The sequence below is a fragment of the Epinephelus fuscoguttatus genome, linkage group LG4 (genome assembly GCF_011397635.1).
Source record: "Epinephelus fuscoguttatus linkage group LG4, E.fuscoguttatus.final_Chr_v1".
Lineage (NCBI taxonomy): Eukaryota > Metazoa > Chordata > Actinopteri > Perciformes > Serranidae > Epinephelus > Epinephelus fuscoguttatus.
The window spans coordinates 37850483-37863870 of record NC_064755.1 but is presented as its reverse complement, the minus strand read 5'-3'; the positions used below and the strand labels follow the sequence as shown (position 1 = coordinate 37863870).

General features: G+C 40.3%; 1 protein-coding gene across 1 annotated transcript; it reads left to right on the top strand.

Annotated features, from left to right (window-relative positions):
- The first annotated feature begins 5632 nt into the window (after positions 1 to 5632).
- On the top strand, positions 5633 to 13166 carry LOC125887496 (MANSC domain-containing protein 4-like). Its single transcript, XM_049574359.1, has 3 exons — positions 5633 to 5852; positions 5926 to 6060; positions 11007 to 13166. The coding sequence occupies exons 1-3, from the start codon at positions 5633 to 5635 to the stop codon at positions 11822 to 11824; spliced, it is 1173 nt and encodes a 390-aa protein (XP_049430316.1). The 3' UTR covers positions 11825 to 13166.
- The last annotated feature ends 222 nt before the right edge of the window (positions 13167 to 13388 follow it).

Below are 13388 nucleotides of genomic sequence, written 5' to 3'. Positions count from 1 at the left end.
CTCCTCTGTCGCTGAGTTTTTTTGCCATCTGTTCAACTGACTGCAATATGTAGCACACTTATAACAGTATGTACATGATGGGCAGGGTTAGATTTGTGTCTTTATTACATGCGAGAAAATAAATGATATGAGAGGAAAAAAAATATTTGAGAGAAAAAGTTTTCACACTGACAGCAAAAAAAAAAAATATTTGGCCAAACAAAATTTTTGAGATAAAGTATTTTGTCATAGAATATAAAAAAAATAATTTGAGATTTAAAAAATTATTTCTGAGAAAAAAACCTCTCTCAAAAACTTTTTTTACTCTCAAATATTATTTTTTGCTATCAGTGTGAAAATATTTTCTCTCAAAAAAATTGTTTCTCTCAAAACATTTTTCTTCTCTCTCTCAAAACCCAAGTCTTTGCTCTCGTGTCAGGATTTTACTTAATGTCATGGGCGGGGCCACGTTCCTATTGGCCAGTCTGAATCGAATTGACAGCTGGGTGAGGATCGTCTTGGGAGTCGAATTCAACTGAATCATTCATCATCTGTGTCATCATCTTACCCAAACATTGGAGTCTCCGCTCCCAAATAACGCAGCGCATCTATGCCGGTGAATCGACCATGGTGGATGAATGATTCAGTCGAATTCGACTCCCAAGATGATCCTCACTTAGCTGTCAATTCGATTGAAACTGGCCAATAGAAGAGAGCAAAGACTTGGGTTTTGAGAGAGAGAAGAAAAATGTTTTGAGAGAAACAATTTTTTTGAGAGAAAATGTTTTCACACTGATAGCAAAAAAATAATATTTGAGAGTAAAAAAAAGTTTTTTGAGAGAGTTTTTTTTCTCGGAAATCATTTTTTAAATCTCAAACCATTTTTTTTTTAATGCAAAAAAAAAAGTCAATTTATTTAGAACAACCATGCACGAAAAGAGGGGTGCTCAAAGTGCAGAAATTAATACAAAGTGATTAAAACAGCAGCAAATGTTGAAGTCCTTGACTATCATCAGTGCACTTTATATTGTATTGCTGTGTGGGTGTTTCCTCTGCTGTCCTTTCTTGGTTGTCCATCACACGGACACACCCAAAATAAACTTTTTTGTTGCCCTAAGTAGGCGCAGTTTAAGACTTTGCAGGGTTTTGTCATCAAATTGGATCATGTTAGCGCTGTCCTAATTTCACACTAGCTACATACTAATGGTAAGCAGGTTTTTTAAGAGGTGACAAAAGTAAATATATTTCAAGATTTCATTATGTATACTGAATCTGCTCAATTGTTGAGTGTGCTGTTGATTGTCCCACAATGCAATGCACACAAAGGAAGTGAAGGCTTCCAGCTGCAAGACATTAAATCTGATTGCAGATGGAGGCACTACAGCTCCAAGAAGATGTCAGAAAACAAAAAGGTAAGCATACAGAACTGCAACTTACAGTTATTTTCAGTATTAGTTGATGTGTTGATTAATCTTGTCAAATTGTTAGACTATACAATGTCAAAAAAATAGTAAAGAAATCCCAAGATCCCAGAGCTTAAGGAGATGTCTTTTGTTTGCTCATTTCGTTTGAACAAAGTTAAAGGTATTCCGGTATGAATAGCAAATCCTTAGAGAGTGGAGAAAGCTTTATAAATGACTGTTACGATTAATTGATACCATTAATGGAACAGTTGGTGAATCAGTTTCTGTCAGTCTCAGCTAAGCCTGTCAGAAAGTCCCTCTTTGTGATGTTTAATTGGCAGTATTGTTCCAGAGTTTGATATTATTATGTTAGCACAAAAATATATTGATATTTTGAATTGAATTTTAATGTGTGAAAAAAAAACCCCACTAAGTGTATGGTACATATTGTGAACTGTTAGTGGGACTCAGCTACTGTTTAATGGAGGTGAACACTGCCATCTGGTGGTGCTGAGACATTACTACTCTTTTCCTGTCGACATCAACTTTGCAATTTTGATGATGAAACTTTAGACTGGGTTGATGATGCGCTGATTCTCAGGCTGGTTACTTGAGTTTAACATTCATGACACTCTTTCTTTGAGGCCATGCTGGTATAATTCAATATAATATACAATCCACCAATGTTTGTTCCAAACCAAATGAGTTTTGGTGTAAGGTTTACACTGTCTTTACTCTTCAGTCTAAGTCACTATACTGATATTTGTGGGATGTGTCATCTTTTAGACATTTTTTGTTCATACAAATGAGAGAAAATCAAACTACCGAAAATATGGACTCTGATTAAAAGCATATCTGTCCATTTGAGTATGAATGATTTCTATTTGAATCTATTTCCACAGAATAGTTTACCCTTAAATCATATCCTACACACTCTTCACTCCATAAGCTGTTTACTCAGAAAGGTGCTTTCAGCTCCCAGGTGCAAACTGAGAACGTGGCACGGTGACGGAGAGACAGGCTCACAAAAGGTGAGACAAACAGCCTAACAGGTGTAACAAATCCCAAACCAAGGAGCTGAAGGCTTATTCTGATAATCCCAATTGAAAGAATTCAGTCAGATTGTTCCAGTTATGGCAATCCACTCTCAGGTGTCTGACCTCGCTGGAAACAGATTGTCTGTTTTTTCACAGAGAGAAGAGTTACAGCCTGGTTCCTGAGCGAGAATTACTTTACAGTGACTCACTGTGTGGTTCAGTAATACCTGCATCCAAACCCATTGACAGGAATATTCACAGGCCTAATGAAAGAGTGAGACTTTGTCCTACATGCTTCAGAGGGTCAGCAGTCTAGAGGTCTTGCCTTGTTATGCCCAAAATGCACACACACACAGGAGTGGACAGAATTACAGGAACATCTTCCTGTATTTTAATTTCACAACACCAAAACTCTTTTTCCAGAAAGAAGAGAGACAAGTCATTGAGGATGTTAACATTACACACCTCCTCCCTCCCCTGCCTTCAGATGTATGTGAGTTAGTTAGTGTGAGTGATTTGGGGAGTTCTTCCTTATCCACTGTGACGGTCCGAGGACAGAGGGATGTCATATACTGTAAAGCAAAGAATATACTGTATTGGGCTTTATAAATAAAATTGAATGAAGACATCACATTTTGGGTTTACATGACCTTATATGTCATTCTACTTCACTTAGACTTGTTGTCTTCGTTCGTGGACACTTTGTGCCGTCCAGTGGTAGCAAGAGCACAGCACACTAATACATGTAAAAACAAGATGGCAGCCATCTCTGCCAAGTCGGTCTGCACAAAACACAACAGCACTACACAAAAGTGGACAAAATGCGATCAGATTTTATGGTTTAATCTTGTTTATTTATGAGTGATAATGTTTGTAGTTTGACATGGCAACCAATTTGACCAATGTTAGCAACAGTAACAAGATAAGAAGCTGTTAATTAGGAAGTACTCCTTTTACATTAGGACTTAATTATCATCTCATTTGGGGACATTGGGACTTTATTGTTATCTCGTTTGAAGACACTGGGACTTAATTATCATTGACAATATTTAGTTTTTTATACTTATAAGGTCATACTGCTGCCAGATAGCTAGGAATCTCAAGGCAATTGAATCAAACGCAACTGGACTTAGTTTTGTCTTAGAAGACGTTTCACCTCTTATCCAAGAGGCTTCATCAGTTCATGCTTGTCTGACTAGGCTGGAACTAGTCTGACAAACTGGTGTGGAAGCACCCAGGTATTTAGCCTCTGAGGAGGTCTTCACAAGGCCAATGATGTCACTGGTTCGTCAGTGCTCCAATGGTGTGTCAACGACAGTCGTTGAAACTCCTGCTGCAACGGTGGTCGATGGAGTCGTTAGAGTCACATGAGGCCATTTGTGAACAACCATTGTTTTTAGAGGTTAAGCTGTTAAATCTCCTGGGCAAGGATGAAAGGACAGCATGATAGGTGGGGGATAGGTGGTGTCGCAGACCTCCTCCTCTATTGAGAGATGGTTTTTCCAATTTCAAAAAATCTGTCAAAAATGTGCACACTGCTGTCTTCAAAGGAGTGTACTTTCTCCTACACCACTCATCCAGGAGGTTCAACGACTGTCACTGACACAGCATTGGAGCACTAACGAACCAATGACATCATTGGCCTTGTGAAGACCTCCTCAGAGGTTAAATACCTGGGTGCTTCCACACCAGTTTGTCAGACTAGTTCCAGCCTAGTCAGACAAGTATGAACTGATGAAGCCTCTTGGATAAGAGGTGAAACGTCTTCTAAGACAAAACTAAGTCCAGTTGCATTTGATTCAGTTGCCTTGAGATAACTATGACCTGGATAAATGAGAATATCCACAGGCAAATAGCTAGGAATTTTAAAAATGCATACTTAACAAAAGTTCAGGTCTCAGGAGGGTATACAGGGGTGGAACACAAAACAGTAACACCTTTAGTAGGCTATAATAAAGTCAAACATCTGGAAGTTCATTCCTGACCTTATACAATTAAATTGTGTTTGAAAAATATGACAAATGTTAAAAAGCTAGTCTTTTTGTCGACTGATGTTTTCCAAGTCAAGAATGAACTTCCAGTCTCAGTTGTTAAGCCAACAAGGAAACAAGTCCTTATAGGGATAGTGCACCCAAAAATGAAAATTCAGCCAATATCTACTCACCCATATGCCGAGGGAGGCTCTGGTTAAGTTTCAGGGTCCTCACAACACATGCGGAGATCCCAGGGGAGAGTGGGTAGCAACACAACTCCACCTAATGGAGGCTGACGGCGTCCCAGATTCAAACGTCCAAAAACACATAACTGAAACCACAAAATATCTCCATACTGCTCGTCCGTAGTGATCCAAGTGTCCTGAAGCCCCGACATAAAAAGTTGTTTGGAAAGAGCTACAGGCTACAATGAGGCTAAAAACAGAGTTCAAATGACGTTTTTCCAAACAACTTTTTATGTCGGGGCTTCAGGACACTTGGATCACTACGGACGAGCAGTATGGAGATATTTTGTGGTTTCAGTTATGTGTTTTTGGACGTTTGAATCTGTGGTGCTGTCAGCCTCCATTAGGTGGAGTTGTGCTGCTACCCACTCTCCCCTGGGATCTCCGCAAGTGATGTGAGGACTCTAAAACTTCACCTGAGCCTCCATCGGCATATGGGTGAGTAGATAATGGCTGAATTTGCATTTTAGGGTGCACTATCCTTTTAAGTGCTCAGAATAAAATAAAAATGGAAAGTTTTCATGACAGGTCACTTCCACCTGCTGAGGACGATTGTGTGATATGATCAACTTCAGAAGGAGATTATATTCTGAGAGATATTTGACTTTATTATAGCCTACTAAAGGTGTTACCGTTTTGTGTCCCACCCATGTATAATCCTATGATAGTCCTACATTTGTATGATATGAGGCAGATTTGTTGTGCTGTTTGTTATAGACATAAAATTTGACTAATTATTAAACATCCTACAGTAGTTGGTGCCTTTCTGTCAGAGAGACAGCCTGATCTGTTGCCGTGGCTGAGCTTTACGCGCAACACCGGTCTCCTCCTCCTCCAGGTGCGTAGCTGTGACACACCTGAAGAGAGACTGGCACCAGTAAAACCAGACCACTTGCTCCACTTCATGCCTGTCACCTCCAAGCAATCAGCCCCACAGATATGTCGATGCTTTGCCCAGATTGTAATTTAACATGGTCTGATTTCCATCACGCGCGATGAATGTCACATGGGGTTTGCTGACGGTTTTGAGTCTGGTGTGCCACACTGAGTCGAGGTGCTCACCGACCTCGTATTATAAGAACTGCTGGATCCGACGCTTTCCCGGGATTTTCATCGATATCGAGGAGTCTCAGCGGAGAGGAGCTCAGCTTCTCAAGTATTACCAGGAGGAGACGGCGCTGAAATGCAGCCGCACCTGTTGCCTCACGAGGAACTGTGAGTCCTGCTTCTTTAATTAATCAGTCATAAATATTCAACTGTGTGGTATTCACTGTGACTTCTCTCCCAGTTTCCTGTAATCTGGCCATATTTCACTACGATACCACTCAAGAAAACGCCAACTGTTTCCACCTGCACTGCCCAACACTGGAGAGCTGCATTCTCAGCCACAGAGGAAACGTTGTTCTGTACAATGTCACAAAGGGTAAGTAAAGTACATGGTTTAATACTGAACGTTCCTCTTTGGCTATTTTAGTCTGCCTGTATGCATATAGACCACAACCAGGGCCTAGTACATTGTCAGAAAAATGTAAATGTTCTCAAGAGACATGATGCACCACTGCAACCACACCTATGAGTTATTAAAAGTAAGTTACACATTTACTCGAGTACTTAAGGTACATTTTTTTGTACTGTTTTTGCTCAAGTATTCCTATTTTCTGCCACTTTTTACTTCTTTTATGAGAAATATTGAACATATTTCTCCACTACATTTATCTGAAAGCACCAGTTACTGTGCAAATTCAAACTTATGCATAAAAAACATGTGATCCTCTCATAAAACAGTTGTTACTGTAATTCTAGCAGTTAAAATTATCACCACCTTGATGAGCTACAATGTGATAATCCTGGTTACACACAAGCATCAGTAATAATAAACCAGCATTCATAGGGACAGCTACTTTTACTTCTGATATATTAAGTACATTTTTCTACTAAGATAAATTAACCCCTCGAGACCCCTCAGATCACTACTGAACTTGGTAAATAAGCTTTTAGTTTTTTCGCACTAAATAAATGCAACAAGTTACAAGAGTTTTTAATTTAGACAGGTATGTGTTGATAGATCATATTAAGTGGTGTTTTACAGTGTTTGTGCTTTGGTTAGTTGAATGCGTCTTTAACAGACTCTTATTATTATTTAACTTTTTAATATTTTTACTGATTGTTTTTTTCATTGCTGTTTATAATACTTGATAGACATTGCTGCTACTTATTAGTTCTTATGGACTTTATTGTGATCACTATTATATATTTGTGTCCTGCTACCCCATTGAATGTGAACTCAGGGCATTGCTGTGAAAGACCTTAATGCTCAGTCCTGAATAAACAATGGTCGATTGATTGACTGATTGATTGATCCCACATGTTACAGCAGCACAAGAGTCAGAAGCAAAAGAAAAGAGAAAAATAATTTAAAAAGTGAGTGATTAATTATTAAAATAAAAATGAGCCAAGATTAAAAAAAAGACAAAAATACAAAAAAGATAGATAAAATAATTATTACAAAATAATGAATAATACCAAAACTAGTGCACTTTTACAAGTATTATTTGTATCAGTGAGACCTACTACTAATAATAATGGTAAAATGTATTATTTATTTATTAACCTTTATTTAACCAGGAAGAGATTAACATTGAGATTAACAACCTCTTTTTCAAGGAGACCTGGCCAAGATAGGCAGCAGCAAGTACGAAACACAGTTGCAAATTACACAGATAAAACACAAACAAATAAAAGAAAAAAGTATTGAATTTACAAGCAGATTATGAAAAACAAGTACATGTAGTGGAGTCGGCCTCAAGTATTCTTTGTTTGGATTTAAAGGCGCTCAAAGAAATTAACCCTGTTAGTGTCCAGTCATTTTGCGACAAATTCCATGCTGAAGGTGCAGAGTAGACAAAAGCCTTTTTACCCAATTCAGTACGGGCATATGGAACAGAAAGCGACAAGTAGTCTTGCGAACGAAAGGAGTAAGGACCAGCACTTGTCTGCGCATTTAAGGAACGAATGTAGGAAGGCAGTAGACCAAGTAATGCCTTATGTATAAAAGTATGCCAATGACTGAGCCTTCAGGTGGCCAGAGCAGCCCATCCAACCCAAGAGTATAACTCACAGTGGTGTGTCAATGGTTTACAATTAGTAATGAACCTCAGAGAAGTGTGATAGACAGTGTCAACCATATGAAGACATTTAGCAGACGCATTCATATATAAAAGATCTCCATAATCCAACACTGGTAAAAAGGTAGCAGCAATTAGTCGCTTTTTTGCATTAAAAGAAAAACATAGCTTATTTCAAAAGTAAAAACCCAGTTTTATCCTCAGCTTCTTCACTAGTTTCTCTATATGCGGCTTGAAAGTGAGGGAGACATCAATCAAAAGACCCAGGTATTTACACTCATGAACCACCTCTGTTTCATTTCCCTCGAGACTGGTCACTGGGGGGATAATTTGTGGCCTCTTCCTAGAATTTGAGAATAGCATAAGCTTAGTCTTGTCTGCATTGAGAACAAGTTTCAGCTGAAGTAATGCGTGCTGGACAGCAACAAAGGCTTTCTGCAGGGATTCAGTGGCCTGAACAAGAGCTGATCCACAGCAGTAAAGAACTGTGTCATCAACACAATACAGAAATACAAATTAGCATTTGTCACATTTATACCCAAATCATTGATATAAATAATCAGTAAGAGGGGACCAAATACAGAACCCTGCGGCACCCCCTTGTGGACAGTAACAATATCAGAACACAGGCCATCATATTTAATGCACTGAGTCCCATTACTGAGATCGTTGGTGAACCAAGTAACTGCTTGCTCCGGGAGTCCTGATTGCAAGAGTCTAAATGTTAAAATATCATGGTCAACTGTGTCAAATGCTTTTGACAAATCAATGAGAAGAGATGCACAATGTTGTTTCTTGTCAAGTGCAACATAAATGTCATTTATCACCTTCATTGCAGCTGTGATGGTACTATGTTTTTTCCTGAAGCCTGATTGTAAAATGTATTTTAATAAAGTAATTTAATTCTTTTATTTTATTTCATTTAACCTTTATTTAACCAGGAACTGAGATTGAAAATCTCTTTCACAAGAGAGACCTGGCTGAGGTAGCAGCCAATAAAAAACACATTTAACATGCAACAAATACAACATATAGTACAAAAATCCACAGTAAAACAACTATTCAAACACAGTGGCTTCTCAAGGAAAACAAGCACATGTCTGTATCAGCACATTCTTTATGATGCCCTTAAATTCATCAATGGACAGATTTTTTTTAAACATATATATATATATATATATATATATATATATATATATACAGTACAGGCCAAAAGTTTGGACACACCTTCTCATTCAATGCGTTTTCTTTATTTTCATGACTATTTACATTGTAGATTCTCACTGAAGGCATCAAAACTATGAATGAACACATGTGGAGTTATGTACTTAACAAAAAAAGGTGAAATAACTGAAAACATGTTTTATATTCTAGTTTCTTCAAAATAGCCACCCTTTGCTCTGATTACTGCTTTGCACACTCTTGGCATTCTCTCCATGAGCTTCAAGAGGTAGTCACCTGAAATGGTTTTCCAACAGTCTTGAAGGAGTTCCCAGAGGTGTTTAGCACTTGTTGGCCCCTTTGCCTTCACTCTGCGGTCCAGCTCACCCCAAACCATCTCGATTGGGTTCAGGTCCGGTGACTGTGGAGGCCAGGTCATCTGCCGCAGCACTCCATCACTCTCCTTCTTGGTCAAATAGCCCTTACACAGCCTGGAGGTGTGTTTGGGGTCATTGTCCTGTTGAAAAATAAATGATCGCCCAACTAAACGCAAACCGGATGGGATGGCATGTCGCTGCAGGATGCTGTGGTAGCCATGCTGGTTCAGTGTGCCTTCAATTTTGAATAAATCCCCAACAGTGTCACCAGCAAAACACCCCCCCACCATCACACCTCCTCCTCCATGCTTCACAGTGGGAACCAGGCATGTGGAATCCATCCGTTCACCTTTTCTGCGCCTCACAAAGACACGGCGGTTGGAACCAAAGATCTCAAATTTGGACTCATCAGACCAAAGCACAGATTTCCACTGGTCTAATGTCCATTCCTTGTGTTTCTTGGCCCAAACAAATCTCTTCTGCTTGTTGCCTCTCCTTAGCAGTGGTTTCCTAGCAGCTATTTGACCATGAAGGCCTGATTCGCAGTCTCCTCTTAACAGTTGTTCTAGAGATGGGTCTGCTGCTAGAACTCTGTGCGGCATTCATTTGGTCTCTGATCTGAGCTGCTGTTAACTTGCGATTTCTGAGGCTGGTGACTCGGATGAACTTATCCTCAGAAGCAGAGGTGACTCTTGGTCTTCCTTTCCTGGGTCGGTCCTCATGTGTGCCAGTTTCGTTGTAGCGCTTGATGGTTTTTGCGACTCCACTTGGGGACACATTTAAAGTTTTTGCAATTTTCCGGACTGACTGACCTTCATTTCTTAAAGTAATGATGGCCACTGGTTTTTCTTTAGTTAGCTGATTGGTTCTTGCCATAATATGAATTTTAACAGTTGTCCAATAGGGCTGTCGGCTGTGTATTAACCTGACTTCTGCACAACACAACTGATGGTCCCAACCCCATTGATAAAGCAAGAAATTCCACTAATTAACCCTGATAAGGCACACCTGTGAAGTGGAAACCATTTCAGGTGACTACCTCTTGAAGCTCATGGAGAGAATGCCAAGAGTGTGCAAAGCAGTAATCAGAGCAAAGGGTGGCTATTTTGAAGAAACTAGAATATAAAACATGTTTTCAGTTATTTCACCTTTTTTTGTTAAGTACATAACTCCACATGTGTTCATTCATAGTTTTGATGCCTTCAGTGAGAATCTACAATGTAAATAGTCATGAAAATAAAGAAAACGCATTGAATGAGAAGGTGTGTCCAAACTTTTGGCCTGTACTGTGTATGTGTGTATATATATATATATATATATATATATATATATATATATATATATATATATATATATATATATATATATATATATATATATATATATATATATATATATTACACACACAATATAAGACACCTTTTTAAAGATATTTTTGGGGCATTTTTAGCATTTATTTGATAGGACAGACAAGTGTGAAGGGGGGAGAGAGAGGGGGAGTGACATGCAGCAAAGGGCCACAAACTGGAGTCGAACCTGGGCCGCTACAGCAACAGCCCTACACATGGGGCGCCAGCTCCACAACCAAGCCACCGATGCACCTATAAGACACATTCTTAATCAATTATGTTGTTTGTCAGCAAAAAGTGTAAAACACAACAAAAAGCCTATAGATGAGTTGTGACAGCCATGTCTTTGTCTCCCAGGTGTGGATCCTGACCTGTTGGTGTTTGGAAAATACTTCACCTCCAACGTACGTGTGTTGCCCCACTACTACAGCAGAGGCAACGCCTCAGAGCCGCTGCCCTCAGACAAACGCCAGTTCATTCATCCACCTCCACCTGCTGCTCTGCCTCTGACTTCAGCACCCACAGTTAAACCCCTCACCACCACCACAACCACTACTGACACCAGTACCACTATGCTGCAGAGCACCAGTCAGCCTTCAACAGTTCCCACTGCTACAGATAACTTATCCTCCACTCCAGAGACTCCACAAGCTTCAGGGAGTGAAGCAGAAACAGCCCTGACCACCTCCACTATTTCTTTTGCACCCAGCTTTACTATGCCTCCTTCATCCACCCTCAGTGCTTACGATCCCCAGATGACTCCTGTCTTCTCTACCACAACTGCACAGCCCCCCACGTCTCCCACCCATCATCACGCCACCAGCCCTCCAACTTCAACAGCCTTTATAGGCATCATACAGAGCAGCCAGCAATATCCCAATGACACCAAGGGCAGCCTGGGGAGGAACCACACTGCAGGCAGTGAGGCAGGCCAGGGTGTCAGCGGGGAAGACACCCTCGGGAGTTTGGGACCTGGGTGGCACGTAGCTGCTCACACTTTGCTGGTAGCAGTGGCCATTTGTATCACAGTGCTGCTGAGCTGCTGTTGCTCTATTCTGCTGGTGGTGAGCTGGAGGGGTCAGAGGAAGAGGATGGGACGATACAGAACATCGTGGAGAGGGAAAAGAGGCTCCATGCGTCTGATTAAATATGTGCTGGTCAGAGAAAACACCTGAAAGTAGGGTCAAGAAAAAAAGAGGCTGGAACTGACTTTTCTTTTTTGTTTACAGCAAAGTTTATAATGAGGGAATCCAGGATGAAGACAGACATCTGACATACATTTCTAGTTATATTTTTGTAAAATAATACTGAATTATTTTAATAGCAAGGACACAGCTATGGCTTTACTTTGAGGAAATAGAGATGAAAATATGGTTACTGTCAACTGCTGCATTGAGGTTACAATTCTGTACATTGAAAGTGAACAAGCAAAGGTATTTTGTGGCTTAGATAAGATCACCAAACATGTAGTTACCATGATTTTGGTTTCACTTGTGAAGCAATGACTCAACAGAAGAGCCAAATTAGGCTCATGCATTTGGGCACTGCAATTTATCTGAAGAAAGACAACATGATGTCTATTTAGCTGACCAAAATGTTGATATACAATGAGTTTAAAGGGACAGTTCACCTGAAAACATAAACACACATTTTTCCTTTTACCTGTAGTACAGTTTACCAGTCTTGATTGTTTTGGTGTGGGAGATATCGGCCATAGAGATGTCTACCTTCTCTTGAATGTAATGGAAGTAGACGGCTCTCCATGACCACGAAATTACTTTTAAAAAACTCAACATTAATGTCTCTTTCTAGAAATCATGACCCGATTACACAAGATAATCCACAGATCTTGTTGTGAGCAGTTTCATTTAGCAACTTTTTTCTTTTTATTGATCTACACCCACCGAGCGTATCACAGCACAGAAGGAAGCGTGCATCTACTCATGGACCAGAGGCTTGTGCTCGTGTAAGCGCGAGATGTAAATATTAATGGTGTTCCCCTTGGTTGAGCTGTAACGTTAGCTAGCAGTCGATGCATGCTTCCTTCTGCACGGTGATATGAGCCCTTTTTACAAAGGAATTGTACAAATTTGCACCAAATCAGTCTTGGTTCAGCATTGGCAGTATAAAAACAAAATCGGGGAGTGCAGCAAAATGCCGCCTGCCTACTTTTGTTCATACACAATGTGCCTTTTTTGGGGCAATGGGGGGCGTGAGCAAGTAACAAAACGTGTAGCTGTGGCTGTGACGTAAACAGTGACGTACTCCGAGGGAAGCCGCGGCTGGTCAGTCCTTCAGTGATTCTCTCAAGTTGGCCTGTCCTTCACCGTCATTTGCCGGTTAATGGCCTCTTCGTTCGCGAGGGCAAGGAGGGTGTGCAATTCCTTGTCTCCCTAGTTGCTCATCTTTACAGTGTCTTTCAGGTTTGCCTTTCCCTCTTCCTACTAGTTGCTCATTCCTGCTATCAGCTGTTTCCTGTTAGTCCACCGCCAGTGGGTCGCATGTACAACATCATCAACAGCCAAAAAGGTTCTGCTAATATGTCTGCCCTACGAGGTGGAAAACTGGGCTCCAATCCGGCTCTGTGTGTCTAAACGCTCGCAGCTGGCCTGAAAACGGCCCAACATTCGCCGAAACAAGCTTGAGTGCCATCTAGTTCCATCATATTTGAAAGAAGGCAGAAATCTGTACGGCCAATATCTCCCACACTTGGTAACTCACACCAAAAAAATCTAGACT

Excerpts from the sequence above, each read along its gene's own strand:
- LOC125887496 (XM_049574359.1), top strand. The coding sequence starts at position 5,633 with ATGAATGTCACATGGGGTTTGCTGACGGTTTTGAGTCTGGTGTGCCAC. Across the intron at positions 5,853-5,925 it reads CTGTTGCCTCACGAGGAACT|TTTCCTGTAATCTGGCCATA; the intron begins GTGAGTCCTGCT and ends CTTCTCTCCCAG. Across the intron at positions 6,061-11,006 it reads TCTGTACAATGTCACAAAGG|GTGTGGATCCTGACCTGTTG; the intron begins GTAAGTAAAGTA and ends TTTGTCTCCCAG.